Raw genomic sequence first — 20,755 nt, 5'->3', positions numbered from 1 at the left:
AGGGGGAGGGGTAGTTTTGAAACACCTTGAACTTGCGGCATTTGTTGGCAGTGTGACCAGGTTTTTCACACAGTTGACAGAACACTCTGAAGTTACCACGACCACGACCTCCAGAGTAGGCTGGTGTTCGATTTCCATTCTAGTTATTGTGTGATTTTTGAGACTGCCAGTTAGACCTTGAGGAACCATTTCCTCGACCATGAGGTTGAGAAGCATCACTAGGTTGCTTGTGATGATAGTTTGCGGTGGTGAAGGATTGAGGTTGAGGTGTAGCAAATCTGGAAATAAAACCTTCTTGAGCCACCAGAATGTCTTTGAGTTCCTCAAAACTGAAGGGAGTTTCACGGGTTCTAATGGACCCAACGATTCCAGTATACTCTTCACCAAGACCATCAAGAATATATAAGGTCAAGTCATCCTGTGGTATAGGATGATCGATGAGAGCCAGCTCATCAGCCAGACATTTAACGTCGTCCATAAATTCAGCCATAGTTTTGAGACCTTTTTGACATCTTGAGAGTTGAGACTTGAGTTGCAGGACACGGGATCTGGAAGTATTTGCATAAAGCTTGTGAGTCTTCTCCCAGACAGCAGCACTAGTGGAGACATCACCAATAAATGGTAAAACAGTCCCATCGATTGAAGCTACAATCGCATGATAGATAAATTGATCTTGACTGACCCATGTCTGAAAAAATTGGGCATCAGTGTCATCTGAGGTTGAGGTAGTTGGTTTATTAGGGCAAGTTTTACTGCCATCAACATACCCAACTAGGCCATAGGCCCTTAGAAGAGAGAGCATATGAAGTCGCCAGGACGTGAAGTTCTTAGCTGTAAGCTTAAGGGCAATAGGAGAAATGGCATGGACAGTGATGGTAGATGAAGAACCAGAAACAGGTATAGTTACAAGATGAGTGGAGGAAGTGTGAGAAGCCATGACAGGAGATGGAGACAAGGATAACTCGGTGGAGTTTTAGACAGGCTTCGATACCATAAAAAGTTTTGAGGAAACTATTTTTTATATTTTGTTAGCCAGAGCAACAAGTAATACAATATATAGACTATGATCTGAACATATCAGTGCATAGCACAAGAAAGCAGACCTTAAAAGCAGAGAAAATAAAATATGTCCATTGAGAGTAACGGAACTATTTTAAACATTTTCACATCAAAAGATGGGACATCAAAAGGTGAGCCTAGTGTTTGCTATTGATTGTGGTCTTCGGTTGACTGGGCCTTGTAGTATCCTTTTTATGTAACAGCTTACCGGACTTGTTTCTTTGTTTTAATTTAGTCGATAATTAGGCTCTATCTTCTTCTTGATTAGTGAAAACGGTGCATATTTACTGGACAATTCCGCTGCAACGACTTGGCATATGAAGGGTCGATATTGGAGTCGTTGTATATATGAACTCGAAACGATGTGCACCTGGCTAACCCAATGGTGTGTTAACCTATTTCTCAGGTGAGTAACCTTGTCAATATACTGGTATGCTTGATTTTCGAATAAATAGCAATGTAATAGCTTAATAGGAAGGAACTACTGTAAGAACCTGATAGGGCTACCATGTCCTTCAATGAGAGCCCAACTGCAGAGAAATTTGATATAAGACCAGTTAAATTAGTTTTGGATCGAGGAAGAGAAGTGTCTGCGGCACTCCTGCTTGCGGTCAGAGAATCCCTTCTTCCCAACCTTACTTCCCATGATGGACCCCCTAACTGCCATTGCCAAAGCATCAAATCAAACCATGAGAATAAGAGTCAGCACAACTTCTGACTATTGAGAAAGAGTTCATGTATATATGCTAACAGATACAACAGAGTCGCGCGCTGTAATAGCGACAACTTCAGCGCAGGAAACCACTTCAGGGCAGGCTTTCTCTACCTGAGCTTTGATTTCATCAATCACATTGTATCCTCTGATGGAATTATTGTTACGTACTGCTGTTTTCTCGCCTACAAAGTTTGCAGAATCATCCAACAGTATCAAACCATCACAGCCCTGTTCATCCAAAAATTGGGGGAAAAAAAAACTTTGTTTGATCAAATAGGTTATGAAAGAAACCTAGCAACTGAACACCCATGAATTGCAACTGAACTCACATTGACAAAACAATCATGGAAGTGCAATCGAAGCAACGATGCACCCATTATGGTTTCGTTCTTGATCGCTTTTCTCACTCCTTCCCGAACAATGGATAGTGCTTTCGGGCACGTCGAAGAGTAGTAATTTGTAGAGAGATTCCCATCTGCAGCTTCAAGAATTGCAATAAGAATAAGCAGAAGAAAGTTATTAACGGCCATTAAGAATACAAAATGTACTGAAATGCAGATATGTATATATACACACACGCACATAGACATTGGGTTACAACTTCAGGGAGGATTTCAATGATTTTAGCACTTATGAATAGTTAAAAGCGAGTCTGTTTTTTTTTTAAACATGAAACACACCCAGCTGCTCATCGGATAATTGACTAGTACATCTCGGGTCACATGGAAGATCCCACAATTTCCTTGGACCAGTTGAGACTTGGGTCGAGGCTTAGTGCAGGAAAATAGCATAGGATGATATCCGCACACGCTAATTAATTATGTTAAAGTGACATTTCTAGATGAAGTTTGGTTCCTCTACGTCGGTATGTTAATGTGGCATGAAATGCCAAAGAAACTTCTTGGTTGGCGATTATCAAAGACTAAGAAAAGTGGCCGCCTACTTTCTTGCCTATTAAGAAAACATGAGGAGGTTATTCTTTGAAGATGGTAGTCAAAACAAAGCATGCATTACATGTGAAAGGAAAAGACAAGTAAGCAAGCTACTTTAGTAGCAATTGGTGGCAAATTGATTATGGCAATGGAATTTGACAATTACAACATGGATATCATATGGCTACACAATTGTAGGAGATAAAGGAAGAAGTGCTTTACAAATTGACTACGTACACCACCTTGGAACATCTCTAAATAGAGATCACGTATTACTCTATTTATGATACACAATTTGAGAGATCACAATTGAGAGAGAAAAAAGAGAGTGTGTATTATCCTAGTATTCTCCTATATTTTAGAGAGAGTGTCATCATTGTACTCTCCTAAAGATAGAGTGAGGTCATAATTTCCATATATTTTTTCCTAATAAAATGTTCCTGCATTTACCCTTGGACGTAGCCTATATTGGGTGAACCACCCAAAATACTACTTGTTCATTTTATCGTTCTCAATTTCGTTTTAGTTGCGAGTGTGCTTCAACCCATAATTTCCAAACAGTCCAAATTATTGTGTGTCATTAGCATGCACAATAGTTACAACTCAACTAATATGTCTTCCTGCATGACATATTAGTTGAAATGTAACTATTGTGCAATTTGTGAGTTAAGGGGATTTCGACAACGGATTCCACGATTCTCTGTGTTTGTTTTCCTTGATTCTCATGGACTCTATTAGTTTTATTTTCTTGTGTGAATATAGCATGAGGAACTAAACCTACATTGGCCTTCTTATCCTACATATATTATGAATACATAATTAAAACATTAATTAATTATTGTTCGTGACTTGTAAACTAATAAGAACTTATAATTAAAACTTAACCATGCTCCAGCGAAGCTAGGATCGAACTCGAACTCTTTGCGGCTTATTAACTACTTCTCCTAGAGGAATAGAGAAATCCTCGTCTAATAGATGAATCTTATTTGCACCCCCACTTTTGCTAAGTAAACCCCAAAACTCGCAAAAAACACTCATCTCTTCACACCCCCTACTGACCCTACCATTTCCCTCCCATTTCTATCGTTCTCCTTCGTTTCACTCATCTCTGTGTTCTGCAACGACTCTCTCTCTCACTCGAATCACGCGATTCTCTCTGTTCGAATGCCATTCTTTCCAATGGGCAAGGTCGACGATGATGATATGGATTACGAGGCCGCGATGGAAGATGATGAAGCCTCGTTCGATGAAGAACCTAACTTTGGTGAAGATGAAGAACTGGTAAGTTTAACCCTAACCCAACCGCGACCAAAAGCTAGGGTTTTTTCGAACAGATATATCTCCTTTCACTGGGTTGATCACCATTGCATGTGCTTTCACAGGGCGACGTTGTTGAATCGCATACTCCTTTGATGGTTGAAGCAGACACAACCCAATTTTTTCGAACAGAAATGGTATGAACTATAGCCCAGTTTCTTGTTGATAAATGTAGGAATTTTCTGGTAGTTTAGAGGTTATTTAAAGTATTGTTGATGGTTGGTTTATGGATTGTGTAGGAATTTCACAGTAAAGAGGATGTTCTTTCGTATGTTAGGAGATGTGGCCGTAGGCATGGAGTAGTTGTGGTTGTCAAACGATCGGACTTGAACGATCAGAAGAGAACTCCTAGGATTTTATTTGGGTGTGAGAGGGGTGGTGGATACAGGGCAAAAGGTGTTCCAAAGAAGAGAAAATCATCAACAAAGAAATGCCAATGCCCTTTTTCTCTGAAAGCTCAAGTAACAGATGCATCAACTGGGACATGGGGGTTGGTTGTTATTAATGGGAAGCACAACCATGCTTTGGTCAAAGCTTTTGAAGGGCATTCATATGTAGGTAGACTAACAGCAGAGGAGAAGGACACTGTTGAGAGGCTAAGTAGGTCAGGGGTGAAGGCAAGAGAAATATTGAATCACCTGAAGCTGAAGAATCCTACAAATGCAACAACAATCAAGACAATCTACAATGCCAGAACTGCTCTAAGGCTTTCTGAGACTGCTGGTAAGTCACATATGCAACAGTTGTTCATGTTGTTAACTGAGAATGGGTATGTTACAAGACATCGTTATGAACCAGAAACTGAGGTATTACAAGACTTGTTTTGGTGTAACTCTACTTCAATTCAACTGGCCAGAGCATTTCCTTCTGTTTTTATGCTAGACTGCACATACAAGACCAACAAATATAGACTACCTTTGCTGCAAATTGTTGGAGTTACTTCTACAAAGAAGACATTCTCTGTTTGTTTTTGCTATATGAGTGCAGAGAAAGAAGAAAATTATGTGTGGGCTTTGAATTGCTTCAAAGACTTGTTTGAGACAGTATTGGCAGGTGTTTTCATATGTGATAGAGAGATTGCATTGATGAATGCATTGAAGACTGTTTTTCCAAATGCAAAGAATATGCTATGTCGAGTACATGTATCTAAGAATGTTCTTAGCAATTGTGTTGGTTTATTCAAACTTAAAGCTGAGTTTGATGACTTTATGAGCTGCTGGAGCACTGTCATGCATTCCAAAACATTGACATATTTTGATAAGGTAGTGAATGACATGCAAAACAAGTTTAAAGCTCATCCTAAAGCCCTAGCTTATGTCAATGATTCATGGTTGAGTAAATACAGGTCATACTTTGTGGCTGCCTGGGTTGATCAGTTTTTTCATCTTGGGAACACAACAACAAATATAGTTGAGAGCAGCCATTCTAAGCTTAAGAAGTACCTGTCTAACTCGGTTGGTGGATTTGTCCAGTCTTTTAGCAAGATTAACTTGTTACTTCAAGGTCAAGTTGTTGATATAAAGGCCTCATTTGAAGATAGTCTAACTAGAGTGCCAATTCGATTCAGGATACCTTTCTACAAGGAATTGGTGAATGTGGTATCTACTGCTGCCTTGGAGAAGATTGAAACTGAATGTTCTTCCATTGGGAGTGAAGGGGTTAGTGTTGATAACTGTCTCCATACAAATTCTCAATGTTTTGGTCTGCCATGTGGTCATATGCTTACAATTTATAGAAACGAAGGTAAGGCCATCCCACTTAGTGACATACATCCATATTGGAGACTGTTGTGCATCCAACCATTCAGTCAAGACCCTAAAGATGAAGTGAAGATTGATACTGAGATGGAGATGGTGTGGAGGACATTTGAGCTTGCTACTGTGCCTCAAAAGCTAGAAATAAAAAGACAGCTCCAGTCATTAGGCAAGGCAAGCAGCACTTCTATATTAGAGCCAAAACCTAAGGTGAATGTGAGGGGGAGGAAGAAGGGGCAGAAGGGGTTGAAAGCATCAAGCTGATGAAAAATCAACCAAGCGTGATCCTTCAGCATTTGAGCATGCTATTGAGTCTCATGTGTTTGAAGATGTTCAACAAAGTCAGAACTCCAAGCAGAGTGTCAAACAGAAGGGAAAGTTGAAGGTTCACAGAACTAGGAAGCCAAACACCAATCAGTGGGTGTCCATGTTTCCTGATTTCTTACAAAACTACATTTTCAAAATTTTTGATGTCCCTGGAGATGGCCACTGTGGGTTCAGAGTTGTCGCATCGTTCTATGATTAGGGTGACGATGGTTGGAAAATAGCTCGGAGAGATCTTGCAAATGAGCTTCGCATGAATGAATGTCAATATGACAAGGTATTAGCTCCTTTCTCAAGCACATTTGAGCTGTTATCCAGTGTTGAGTGTTTTCCCACTATGGCAGATAGAAAGAATTGGATGATCATGTCTTATATGGGAAATGTGGTAGCTACCTGTTACAATGTTGTTGTTGCACTAATTTCACAAGAACAGTGCCTCACATTTTCCCCCTCAGGGATCCACTGCCACTGGATTATAAGCAAGGGATCATGGTATTCGGGTATATAAATGACTCCTACTTCATCAGACTTGAGTTAGCAGAAAATAGTCCCATACCTCCTGTTTCAAAGATGTGGACAAATCATCATCAAGCCAATGCCAGAGGTTGGCTAGAAATGTTTTCTTCTAGGATCGAAAGATTCAAGACACTTTCTGGGTGTAAACCAAGTAACATAGCGACTGTGGAGTTGATAGATTGATTGAGGGCAATGTCTCAACTGATTTTGTTTAGGACTGAGATGACTTCTATGTTCATTTTGTTTAGGACTGATGTTTAGGACTGATATGAAGACTATGTTCATTTTGTTTAGGATTTATATAACTTCCTCCTTCATTATTGTTGGGTCTAACTTAACCTTACTAGCAAGTGTACTAGTCGGTGACTACAGCACAATGATAAGCAAGGGTCGAATCCACAGGGACGGTGTTATATTTAATCCAAATGTATATTTGTATGTACGTATGGACAATGCAAACAAAAGTAAAGTTCAACTCAAGATTGTTTGGTTTGGTAATTAAACTAAAACAAGCAAAGAGCAAAGTGTTTTTGGTATTTTCTTAGAATAAGGATGCAACTAATGCAAATGAGATGATTTAACGAATATGAGATGAACACCAAGGCTTCGGAATCCCCCTTGGGAAATGACTTGCAATGACACAAATTCACACACATATTTGCTAATTCGGGCATAACGAATCCGTACCTAAGTCGGTTTTAGCGCACTTAAGCCGAATCTCCCTAAAATCGATTACTAGCCATCTTATTGGTCTAGGTCGGATATTCCTAAATACATTCTAGCCATCCTATTGGTCTAAACATGCATAGGAATTCATGAAGTGCTATGGAGATTAGGATTCATACAAATTGTCACCTAATTAAAGGGAGACACATTCATAATCAAGTGTTTCAAGAAGCATAATCTACATGACATATTATTGTCTAAGCAAATTCTCCAAACAATTTCATCCAAAAAACCTAGGTGTTGGCCAAACACCACAAGCACGAAGAAATTGCAATCAAACATAGAAACACAAGATTTATACCCAAATCAACTCATATATATGTAAATCAAGTCATAAACAAAGTCATCAAACCCAAGGCTTCAACCTAGCCTTGGCACAAGAGATTTAGTTACACATAATGAGAGAAAAACACAAAAGGAGAGATGAGAAAATCATGAATAAACCCAATTAGTTGAGTAGATCCAAGTTGAGCTGAAGAATCTCTCCTCCTAGCTCCAAGAGTCGCCTTCCCCCTCTGGTTTCGCTCTCCAGAAACTCAGTTCTAGGTCTCAAATCGTCGTGCGGCTCGGCAAGTTCGCGAATTAAAACATCCCAAAAAACTGTCTTGTGCGCCTAGGCGCGTTGTATTCACGCCTAGGCGCAATCCTAGGCGTGCACAACTTCAAATTCACGCCCCAACTCGCTGGACTGGGCGTGCAGGAGTGATACTGGGCGTGCACAAATATTGCGCCTAGGTGTGGAATGATTCCAAAATCTCCATAAGACGTCCGATTTGCACGATTTTAGCGTCTACGGAAAGCTTGAGATGTCTAGTTTCCAATGCCTTTTATTTCGCTTGATTCCGATAACGTGACAAAAAGTTATAAGTATTTGAACACACAAAGGTCGGTGGACATTTTCTTCAGTTCAGCCCTTTTTTAATCACTTTTCATCCAAACCGCAATCAACCTATCAAAAATACAAATCAAAACATAAATACACTCATTATTTATTTAAAGGAAGCTTAAGAGGGGGAGATTCTTACCAAAAACAATAGGTATTATCACACCTATCAATTATATATAGGACTGATCTGAAGAACATTGATTTTGTGTAGGTTTTGATCTGAATTATTGAAATGATTTTGTTTACGTGATTATGGTTTCATTTTGTATATGTTTTTGTATATATACTCTGTTTTTGTAACTGTTGTGCAAGGGGTGTAGGTTGCAAATTTTTAAAAACTGATAAAATGGAATGAACTCATAATTGTTTTAATTTAAGCTGTGATTTATTTAGAATGGGGTGTACTTAGCAAAAGTGAGGGTGCAAATAAGGTTCATCCTTCTAATATTCTTAGGAGAAGTAGCCGTACACACACACAGATATATATATATATATATATATATATATATATATATATATATCCATCCATATTTCATTCTCAATGGATCCAGAAGAAATTTATGAAGAATCCATGATACCAAGATTAACAGCACTAGAAGGCACGAGAATAGCAGAATACCCCGGCACGGGAAGAGCCATGCTTGAAATTGAGCTGATAGAGAAATGCCTTACGGTGACTTACGTCGACGGTGAAATCCTCCTCGACCGCGAATGAGATACCCGCCAATCTCATTTCCCCCAACTCTCACTCGGACAACTCACCGAATCGTACATGCTCAGACCTATTCTCTACGACAGTCCATCCATTGCGACATCTTAATGTACAGTGATTTGGATATATTGGCTGAAGATATTGCATTCTATGCACGGGGTTTGTTTTCTTCTCCCGACTCCTCTAATTATTTGTCAACGTTGACTTGGACTGGGAATGGGGCTTACATCTTCGCACGAGTGGACGCTGCCAGTTGTTTCTACGTCAAGAGGATGAGCAAGCAGCAGTTGGATGATCATGGTTCTTATCCCGATTGTTTGGAAGCCTACTCCGCCGCCGCGGTGGAACTAATTCAACTACCTTGTCGCCAAGTCTTCCATGAACATTGCATACTTTCTTGGTTGAAGAACGCAGCGACATGTCCCATCTGTCGCCGCCAGCATCCACAACCACTGCATACTGTTGGACCTATGGTCCTATATGTCTAATTTTGATGATATTAAATCATTTATAAATGATAATGAAACATTAAAACAATATTTAATTTATATGAATTGAATTTAAATGACTATATATTTTTGAGATAGTGCTGGAAATTAAGTTTTGAAAACAAACATACATGGACTAAGTTAGAGCATCAATTTTCCAATTATCATATCTTAACCAACTTAGGTCCAAATGACTTGAAACTTGAACCACATGCACATGAAGGTTTAATATATGTTCTAGGACTATAATCATGAGAAATTAAGTGCATCACATATATATTTGGTCATATGCTTAAATTCCGCCAAAACTAGGTTTTACCTAATTTTGTGCATATGTGTTCTTTGTGAACGTGGTGAACCAAATGAACTCCGATTTAAATGAAATTTCGTGTGCATCTTAGTTTCATCACTATGAACATATTTGATTTAGTAAAGTTCAAGAGAAAAGGTCATTTACACTGAGTTTGCAAAATGACTTTGAATTTACACCTAGAATTTATCGGTTTCACTATTAGTGATCTAATTGCTTGGTTGAGTGACCAAACGATTTCCGATTGTTATGAAATTTTACATGGACATTCTAATACATATAAAATGATTTATCATGCAGTAATATGAATTTTCTGGGTTGTTGTTCTAATGTAATTAACCTATGCGCTCTATATGAAGCTCTTTGAGCTTACATGCAATTGGGGAGTTCTATCTCCTATTTCCTTGTAGGTTAATCATCATTGTGGTCTCATATGGCTCAGAATTCAGTATGTTCAAAGAGTGGTCGAAATCATGTTTCTAAGAATGAGCTTGGAGCTCTAGGAAACTATGAAAAATCCTATATTTGCGAACTTTCCACTAAGGCACTTAATCAAGTTGAATGAATCAAACATTGAGGCTATTGGTTGTGGTCTTCATGGAGATACAACTCTTTTCAAACATGTTGGACAAACCTTGTCCTCTCTATCATTAGTGATATATTCTTGTTTGACATTTTCACTCAAGACATGTGCTACCAAGAAAGTTAGGATTGGTGCAATCAAACAAGATCATTGACATTTTCACTCAAGACATGTGCTACCAAGAAAGTTAGGTTGGTGCAATCAAACAAGATCCTTGACTAAGGGATCACTTTTGAAGTCTTTGATTCAAAATGAAGGGACAAGATGGCATCGTACAATCTACATCCATGGCTGAGAATTAAAGAGAGTTTGAATGATCAAGATTTGAAGACATACATTGATCAAATGGTTGTGCATAAGACAACTTTCTTGCTTGCAATTTTTGACTTAAAAGAGGAGCATGTGCAACGTCTATATGCTCTATGGTGGAGATTTGTTTGCTCAAATCATCAATGACCAAGATTAGGAGCTGCAATGGATGATAGAGATCAACTCTTGAAGTTTGATCCAATGGCTGCAAGCATAGGAGAAAATTGCCTTTAAAAGAGGATCTTCCCTTTCATACAACTTGGAGAAGCAAATTGAAAATTATCCTTGAGAGAAACCTCTTGCTATCAAGTTCATCAATCATCAAGCTTTCTTGCTATTTGCTACAACAATCTTCTCCAATACAAGCCTCTACAATCAAGGACTTCTCACTACTCTTGCTTTTGCAAAAGGGAAGTTCCTATATCCTTTAGGCTTTGTTTACTTACAATCTAAACCTCTCTTGTTCTTAAAATCCTATCTTTGAGAGTGTTGCTGTAATCTTGAGAGTTCCACACCAAATATCTTTGAGGTAACCTGTGAGAACCTTGGCTGAAAATCCCATTGAGAAATTCCCTTTGTTAGGGGAAATTGTAAACATTGAAGTTTGAGGGAGTTCTTAGAAACCCTTGGTGTAAGGAGTTTTGTGGGTCTCTTAAAACCACACCTTAGTGGAGTTGGGAAAATCCTAGGTTGGTGAATCTAGGTAGTAGACGTAGGAGAAGGGTCTCCGAACTACTATAAATCGCTGTGTTGATTTCTTTGTTTACTTGTTTATATTTACTACTTGTTTCAAACTGCAGGATTTTCAAAACCCTAATCTGTCCGAGATTAGCAGACTGCCTTAAACTTTGAATTTTGATCTGAAATTTTGATATAGTGTTTATTAAGGTGTTGTGACATTGCATATAAAATTTCGTTGCATTTCGACATCATTTGATAGGTAAAATCTGAGTTGAAAAATCTGTGTGCAGTGTGTTGCTTGAAAATCTGTTTTGTGCAATTCTTGATTATTTGATATTTGGTCATTCACTATATTGTATCACATCTTGCATTGGATTGAATATTGATTAGGAAAATCATTAGAGTCCAAATTTGTGTGCTACTTGTTAATTGCCGTTAATTTGTTTAAATTGAAAAAGGGATTCCAATTGGAATTTGGGGACACAATTCACCCCCCTTCTTGTGTTAAACTCGATCCGTCAATTGGTATCGGAGCAGGTTAGCTAAAACTAGGAGTTATATCCTATTTGGCATATTTATGGCAAATATTAATTCTTATGGTGAGGCCGAAGGCCTATCCATGAATAGACCACCATTTTTCAATGGCTTGCAATACGGTTTTTGGAAAAATAGGATGAAAATTTTTATAAATTCCATTGATTATGATTTGTGGGAAGTTGTAGAGAATGGTCCTTATGTTCCTAGGAAACTTTTGGGTGATGAGATGGTAGATAAGGAAAAGAGTGAGTTTACTAAGGAAGATAAGAGATTACTTAGCCTAAATAATAAGGCAATCAACACTTTGCACATTGCACTTATTAGGAGTGAATTTGATTACATAGCTCAATGTAAGAGTGCAAAGGAGATTTGGGATATGTTAGAGTTGAAGCATGAAGGAACAAGTCAAGTGAAGGACTCTAAGATAAACATGCTAGTCACCGAGTTTGAGAGCTTTAGGATGAAGAAGGGTGAGAGCATTAGGGAGATGTTTTCTAGACTTACTTGCATATGTAATGAATTAGAAGCTTTGAACAAACCATATGAGGAAGTTGATAAGGTCCAAAAGATCCTTAGGAGTTTACCTAGGATTTGGAAAGATAAGGTAGTAGCCATTAAAGAGGCTAAAGACCTTAGGAAGCTTAAGATAGAGGAATTAATAGGAAGTCTAATGACACATGAGTTGGAGATGTCAAGATTAGATGAGGAAGATGCACCACCTAAGAAAAATGGCTTAGCTCTTAGGATCAATAGTGACACTAGTTCGGATTCTAGTGATGATGATAGTGAAATAGGGGCAGCCCTATTAGCTAAGCATTTCAAGAAGTTCTTGAAGATGAACAAACGTGGAGGATTCAAGAATAGAAAGGCTTTTAAAGAAAAGAGAGAGGAGAAAGAGAAAGAAAAGAGTACTTGCTTTAAGTGTGGCAAAGTAGGTCACTTTATGGCCGATTGCCCTAAGCTTCAAAAGAAGAAGCATAAGGAATATAGAGAGAAAGAGAAGAAGAAGGAAAAAGGGAAGAAGGAGAAGAAGGCATTCAAGGCCACTTGGGATGATTCTTCATCATCATCTTCAAGTGATAGTGAAGAGGAACTCCAAGCCAACTTGTGTCTCATGGCAAATGAGGAAGAGGAAGTGTCCTCATCAAATTCGGATGAGATGGTAACATCTTCTAAACCTTCTTATGATGAGCTCTCTTGTGTTTATGATGAACTTTATATTGCTTATGAGAAATTGATGCATAAACACAAGCATGCTAAGAAAGAAGTTAGTAGACTTTCTAAAGTAGAAAAAATGCATCTAAATGAGTGTTGTGATTTGAAATCTAAATATGATGATGTATGTTTTTCACTTGATGCATTAGTTCAAGAAAATGAGGATTTAAAAAATCAATTGAAAACATGTGTTAATTCTAGTAACATTGCATCATCTAGCAATTCACATGACTTAGATGCTTTGCATGCTAGGATTCATGAGCTAGAAGGTGAGTTGGATACATGGGATGATCATGAGTGCATTATTATGCCTAACTCTTCTTCTCTACAAAAAGAGCTTGATATGGCCAATGAGAAATACAATATGCTTGAAAAACAATTTTCAAAATTTTCTATGAGTTCTTCTAAATTGGATGAACTTCTTGCATCTCAAAGACATTATCTTGACAAGAGTGGATTAGGATATGATCCTATGAAACTTAAGGACACCCTAGAGGCTAAGGAGGCCACGGTCAACGTGAACAAAAATGGTACCTACCCCAAGGGTAAGGCTAATGTTCCTAAGGGAACTACACCTAGGAAGAGAAAAGTTTATGTGAAGAAGGTTTGGGTGCCTAAAGGGTTGAATGACTTTGAAAAGAAAGCATATGTGATGAGAACTTTCAAAATTGATGCATATGCCTTTATTGCTACTAACCCCAAAGGATCCAAAGTTTGGATACCTAAGGTATATTAAACATGTGTTTATCTAGGTGTGCTTAAAATCCAAATCCGAGTCATGCAAATGGTATTTGGATAGTGGTTGTTCTAGACACATGACGGGAGATGCGTCATTATTCACATCCTTTGAAGCAAAGAAGAATGGAGGATTTGTGACCTTTGGAGACAAGGTCAAAGGTAAGATCCTAGGCTTGGGATCCATAGGTAACTCTTCTTTCTCCCTTAGTGAAGTAAGATTGGTTGAAAATTTATCTTTTAATTTATTGAGTGTTAGTCATTTAGCCGATAAAGGCTTTGATATTCTTTTCAAAAATGATAAATGTTATGTGTTTGATGTTTATGGTAATGTTGTGAAATTAGGAAGTAGAAGTGGTGATATGTATGTAATGCATTTTGATGCTATGAAAAATTCTAAAATATCTTGCTTGCTTGCTAAGAATGATGATGCTTTGCATTGGCATAGAAGATTAGGTCATATCGGAATGTCTACATTGAAAAAGTTGTGTGCCAATGAACTTATTAGAGGATTGCCTAAGTTAAATTTCAATGTTGAACATGTTTGTGATGTTTGTGTTAGGGGTAAACAAACTAAAGAGTCTTTTAAGCCTAAACTTGATATTAGTACTTCTAGGCCTCTAGAATTGTTGCATATGGATTTATTTGGTCCTAGTAGAGTTAGGAGTCTAGGTGGAAAATACTATGCATTTGTTATTGTGGATGATTATACTAGATTTACATGGTGTTTGTTTCTTGTGCATAAAAGTGATGCATTGCATGCTTTTGAAAACTTACTTAGGAGATTGCAAAATGAGCATAACTTAAAGGTTTCAAAAATTAGAAGTGACCATGGAGGTGAATTTGAAAATGCTAATTTTGATTCTTTGTGTGCTTCTTTTGGTATTAAACACGAGTTTAGTGCTCCTAGGACACCTCAACAAAATGGGGTTGTAGAAAGGAAGAATAGAACTTTACAAGAACTAGGAAGAACCATGCTTCTAGAATATAATCTTCCTAAATATTTTTGGGCCGAAGCAACTAGTAATGCATGTTATGTGAGTAATAGACTTAGCATTAGAAAAGGATTAAAGAAAACTCCTTACGAACTCTTGTATGGCAAGAAACCTAAAGTAGATTACTTTAAGGTTTTTGGTGCTAAATGTTTTATTTTAAATACCAAAGACAATTTGGATAAATTTGATGCAAAGAGTGACATTGGAATATTTTTAGGATATTCATCATCATCTAAAGCATATAGAGTATTTAACTCTAGAACTAAAATTGTGGAAGAAAGTGTAAATGTTAAATTCGATGATATGACCACACTTGCTCCAAATGTGCGTGTAGAAAATAAATTTTCAGATTTGGAACATCCTTTGAAGCACAAAAATGAAGGTACACATGAAGTACAATTGCTAGAAGAAGATGAAGATGATGTCCCTTTGGTGGAGAACTTAAGGGAGATGAATATCTCAAATGAAGAAACACCACCAAATGAAGAAAGTGAAGGTGAACCCAAGGGAAATGAAGAACAAAATGAAGCTGAAAATGCTATGGAACAACCGGGTGTTCACAAATACAAGGTGATGAAGTCTCATCCAAAAGAACTAATTATTGGAGACTTGCATCAAGGAAGGCAACTAAGAGCCAAAAGGGACTCTACGGTCAATTCTAATCCTTTAAACTCTTTTGCCATGCTTTCTTTAGTAGAGCCTAAAAATGTACGTGATGCTTTGCATGATGATGATTGGGTGTATGCCATGCAAGAGGAGTTAGAACAATTTGAGAGAAGTAAGGTTTGGACTCTTTGTCCTAAACCTAAAGACCACACCATTATAGGAACAAAATGGGTCTATAGGAATAAGATGGATGAAAATGGTAATGTAACTAGGAACAAAGCTAGATTAGTGGCCCAAGGATATTGCCAAGAAGAGGGCATTGACTTTGATGAAACCTTTGCACCGGTTGCAAGGTTAGAGGCTATTAGATTATTGCTTGCATTTGCATGTTACAAAAATATCAAACTTTTTCAAATGGATGTGAAAAGTGCATTTTTAAATGGTGTGATAAATGAGGAAGTTTATGTTAAACAACCTCCCGGATTTGAAAGTAAGAAATTTCCAAACCATGTTTACAAACTAGACAAGGCTTTATATGGTTTAAAACAAGCTCCTAGAGCTTGGTATGAAAGATTGTCTAAGTTCTTGCTTGAAAATGGTTTTCAATGTGGTAGTATTGATGATACTTTGTTTATTAAATACAAAGGTCTTGATATGCTAATTGTGCAAATATATGTTGATGATATTGTGTTTGGTGCTACATTAGAATCTATGTGTGAAGATTTTGCATTATGCATGAAGAATGAATTTGAAATGAGTATGATGGGTGAGTTGACTTACTTTCTAGGTTTACAAATTAAACAAACCCCACTTGGCACTCACATTAGTCAAACTAAGTATACAAATGAGATATTAAAAAGGTTTGGCATGGATATTTCTAAAGGTTCATCCACACCTATGGGAGTGGGAACCAAATTAGAACCCGACCTAGATGGTAATGATGTTGATCAAAAGAGATATAGGTCAATGATTGGTAGTTTACTTTACTTGACCGCATCTAGGCCCGATATTATGTTTAGTGTTTGCATGTGTGCAAGATTTCAATCTAATCCTAAGCAAACACATCTCATGGCCATAAAGAAGATTCTTAGGTACTTAAAGGACACACCTTCCCTAGGGTTGTGGTATGATAAGAAATCTTCATTTGACTTGCATTCATTTGTAGATGCCGACTTTGCGGGTTGCAAAATAAATAGGAAAAGTACTAGTGGTACTTGTCAATACCTAGGAAATATGCTCATATCTTGGTTCTCCAAGAAGCAAACTTGTGTTGCTTTGAGCACTACCGAAGCCGAATATATGGCTATTGGTAGTTGTACTTGCCAATTGCTTTGGATTAAACAACAAATGCTTGATTTTAATATGGAATTTTCAAACATTCCAATTCTTTGTGATAACATAAGTGCCATACATTTGTCTAAAAATCCTAGATATCATGGTAAAGCTAAGCATATAGACATTAGACATCATTTCATTAGAGATCATGTTGCTAAAAAGAACATTGTGCTTGAACATGTAGAAGGGGAACATAATATTGCCGATTTGTTCACTAAGCCTTTAGCTAAGGATAGATTCATAAAACTAAGAAATGCATTGGGTTTGTGTGAAGCACCTTGAGTGCATATTACTTGAATGCATATCCTTGTTTGATTGATATCCCAAATTTGAAGTTGAATGCTTATTATATTTTCTTGGTGATATGTGCTTATAAGCTAAATATATAAATTGGTATGCATGATTGAAAGGGGGAGTAACCTAGTGTCATTAGGAGGCCATGGGTCACTTAGGTTCTACTAGTTCAATTGGTGTGTTGCCATGACTATTTGTTGATGAGAACTAGTTTTGATATTATTTGAAGCATGTTTATGGTCTTAAATCACTTTTGTGATAAAATCTCAAAAAAAAAGTTAATAAATCTTTTACAAAACTTGCATCAACCCCTTAGTTCTCCACTTTTTGAATTATTACAAAAAGGGGGAGAGACATGATGATAAATTGCATTAAAATCATTTGCCAAAATGCATATATAGGCATAACTTAAGGGGGAGTGTATATGCCATGATTGAGAGAGAATAGATGTTAAAGTAAGGGGGAGATAAGCTTACTTAACTAAAGTTGTATATAAGTTTCAAAATTGTTTTAAATTGATATCATTAAACTTTTTAATGCACTTTGAATTGATATTAAATTCAATTACAATCAAATAGACATTTATATCATGCATGTTTTGTAATCATCAAAAAGGGGGAGATTGTTGGACCTATGGTCCTATATGTCTAATTTTGATGATATTAAATCATTTATAAATGATAATGAAACATTAAAACAATATTTAATTTATATGAATTGAATTTAAATGACTATATATTTTTGAGATAGTGCTGGAAATTAAGTTTTGAAAACAAACATACATGGACTAAGTTAGAGCATCAATTTTCCAATTATCATATCTTAACCAACTTAGGTCCAAATGACTTGAAACTTGAACCACATGCACATGAAGGTTTAATATATGTTCTAGGACAATAATCATGAGAAATTAAGTGCATCACATATATATTTGGTCATATGCTTAAATTCCGCCAAAACTAGGTTTTACCTAATTTTGTGCATATGTGTTCTTTGTGAACGTGGTGAACCAAATGAACTCCGATTTAAATGAAATTTCGTGTGCATCTTAGTTTCATCACTATGAACATATTTGATTTAGTAAAGTTCAAGAGAAAAGGTCATTTACACTGAGTTTGCAAAATGACTTTGAATTTACACCTAGAATTTATCGGTTTCACTATTAGTGATCTAATTGCTTGGTTGAGTGACCAAACGATTTCCGATTGTTATGAAATTTTACATGGACATTCTAATACATATAAAATGATTTATCATGCAGTAATATGAATTTTCTGGGTTGTTGTTCTAATGTAATTAACCTATGCGCTCTATATGAAGCTCTTTGAGCTTACATGCAATTGGGGAGTTCTATCTCCTATTTCCTTGTAGGTTAATCATCATTGTGGTCTCATATGGCTCAGAATTCAGTATGTTCAAAGAGTGGTCGAAATCATGTTTCTAAGAATGAGCTTGGAGCTCTAGGAAACTATGAAAAATCCTATATTTGCCAACTTTCCACTAAGGCACTTAATCAAGTTGAATGAATCAAACATTGAGGCTATTGGTTGTGGTCTTCATGGAGATACAACTCTTTTCAAACATGTTGGACAAACCTTGTCCTCTCTATCATTAGTGATATATTCTTGTTTGACATTTTCACTCAAGACATGTGCTACCAAGAAAGTTAGGATTGGTGCAATCAAACAAGATCATTGACATTTTCACTCAAGACATGTGCTACCAAGAAAGTTAGGTTGGTGCAATCAAACAAGATCCTTGACTAAGGGATCACTTTTGAAGTCTTTGATTCAAAATGAAGGGACAAGATGGCATCGTACAATCTACATCCATGGCTGAGAATTAAAGAGAGTTTGAATGATCAAGATTTGAAGACATACATTGATCAAATGGTTGTGCATAAGACAACTTTCTTGCTTGCAATTTTTGACTTAAAAGAGGAGCATGTGCAACGTCTATATGCTCTATGGTGGAGATTTGTTTGCTCAAATCATCAATGACCAAGATTAGGAGCTGCAATGGATGATAGAGATCAACTCTTGAAGTTTGATCCAATGGCTGCAAGAATAGGAGAAAATTGCCTTTAAAAGAGGATCTTCCCTTTCATACAACTTGGAGAAGCAAATTGAAAATTATCCTTGAGAGAAACCTCTTGCTATCAAGTTCATCAATCATCAAGCTTTCTTGCTATTTGCTACAACAATCTTCTCCAATACAAGCCTCTACAATCAAGGACTTCTCACTACTCTTGCTTTTGCAAAAGGGAAGTTCCTATATCCTTTAGGCTTTGTTTACTTACAATCTAAACCTCTCTTGTTCTTAAAATCCTATCTTTGAGAGTGTTGCTGTAATCTTGAGAGTTCCACACCAAATATCTTTGAGGTAACCTGTGAGAACCTTGGCTGAAAATCCCATTGAGAAATTCCCTTTGTTAGGGGAAATTATAAACATTGAAGTTTGAGGGAGTTCTTAGAAACCCTTGGTGTAAGGAGTTTTGTGGGTCTCTTAAAACCACACCTTAGTGGAGTTGGGAAAATCCTAGGTTGGTGAATCTAGGTAGTAGACGTAGGAGAAGGGTCTCCGAACTACTATAAATCGCTGTGTTGATTTCTTTGTTTACTTGTTTATATTTACTACTTGTTTCAAACTGCAGGATTTTCAAAACCCTAATCTGTCCGAGATTAGCAGACTGCCTTAAACTTTGAATTTTGATCTGAAATTTTGATATAGTGTTTATTAAGGTGTTGTGACATTGCATATAAAATTTCGTTGCATTTCGACATCATTTGATAGGTAAAATCTGAGTTGAAAAATCTGTGTGCAGTGTGTTGCTTGAAAATCTGTTTTGTGCAATTCTTGATTATTTGATATTTGGTCATTCACTATATTGTATCACATCTTGCATTGGATTGAATATTGATTAGGAAAATCATTAGAGTCCAAATTTGTGTGCTACTTGTTAATTGCCATTAATTTGTTTAAATTGAAAAAAGGATTCCAATTGAAATTTGGGGACACAATTCACCCCCCTCTTGTGTTAAACTCGATCCGTCACATACTCTCTTGGTAGAAGAAAGCCGCCACATGTCCCATCTGCCGTCGCCAGCTTCCACGAACACTGCATATTCTCTTGGTTGAAGTAGAAGTAGGCCGCCACAGGTCAAATCTGCCGCGGCCAATTCTAGGGCTCCACTTGGGTTTTCTCACTCTTTGTATTGTAAAGAGTAAAAAGGGGAAAGCTTCCCAAATAAGAACCTGAAATTATATAAAGACGAGCCAAACGGGCATGGACATCACAAACCCAATTACCACTATCAAGCATCAGCAATAACAAGAGTGAGAAACCATAAAGCAAACAACTTACTTTAGTCTCTGGATCAGAAACACAGTATTTGTCTTTTGGTTGACATCTATTGAACTAGCTACAACTGAAAACAGTTGCAAACAACTTACTTTAGTCTCTGGATCAGAAACACAGTATTTGTCTTTTGGTTGACATCTATTGAACTAGCTACAACTGAAAACAGTTGCTTATACTGACCAATATCTCTCCTTTTGCGCCAGTGGGTGGTGAGGAGAGAGACAGAGACATGGAGGCCCAGTACGAAAATGGGGTGATTAAAGTCAAAATCCAAAGGCAGATAGGAGGTGTTGTAGTCCCCAAATCGGATACCCTAGAAGACGATCTCGAAACGGTTGTTGTAAATCCACACCCCCATACACATC

The 20,755-nt window shown here is 37.1% G+C and overlaps 3 protein-coding genes across 3 annotated transcripts; 2 read left to right on the top strand and 1 right to left on the bottom strand.

Annotated features, from left to right (window-relative positions):
* Window positions 1-1,558: 1,558 nt before the first annotated feature.
* LOC120014129 (peroxidase 4-like) lies at window positions 1,559-2,304 on the bottom strand. Its single transcript, XM_038866050.1, has 2 exons — window positions 2,104-2,304; window positions 1,559-2,002 (listed from the first exon to the last, which is right to left on the bottom strand). The coding sequence occupies exons 1-2, from the start codon at window positions 2,302-2,304 to the stop codon at window positions 1,793-1,795; spliced, it is 411 nt and encodes a 136-aa protein (XP_038721978.1). The 3' UTR covers window positions 1,559-1,792.
* Window positions 2,305-3,870: 1,566 nt separating this feature from the next.
* Window positions 3,871-6,800, top strand: LOC120014128 (PKS-NRPS hybrid synthetase CHGG_01239-like). Its single transcript, XM_038866048.1, has 6 exons — window positions 3,871-3,987; window positions 4,089-4,160; window positions 4,263-6,022; window positions 6,120-6,268; window positions 6,446-6,533; window positions 6,629-6,800. The coding sequence occupies exons 1-6, from the start codon at window positions 3,871-3,873 to the stop codon at window positions 6,798-6,800; spliced, it is 2,358 nt and encodes a 785-aa protein (XP_038721976.1).
* Window positions 6,801-8,736: 1,936 nt separating this feature from the next.
* On the top strand, window positions 8,737-20,283 carry LOC120014709 (uncharacterized RING finger protein P32A8.03c-like). The gene is made up of 2 exons (XM_038866742.1): window positions 8,737-9,397; window positions 20,085-20,283. Exons 1-2 carry the CDS (start codon window positions 8,941-8,943, stop codon window positions 20,165-20,167), a joined length of 540 nt encoding a protein of 179 aa, XP_038722670.1. The 5' UTR covers window positions 8,737-8,940; the 3' UTR covers window positions 20,168-20,283.
* The last annotated feature ends 472 nt before the right edge of the window (window positions 20,284-20,755 follow it).

Source organism: Tripterygium wilfordii, chromosome 14 (assembly GCF_013401445.1).
Source record: "Tripterygium wilfordii isolate XIE 37 chromosome 14, ASM1340144v1, whole genome shotgun sequence".
NCBI lineage: Eukaryota > Viridiplantae > Streptophyta > Magnoliopsida > Celastrales > Celastraceae > Tripterygium > Tripterygium wilfordii.
The sequence above is the reverse complement of the archived record's forward strand: the minus strand, read 5'-3'. Positions and strand labels throughout refer to the sequence as shown.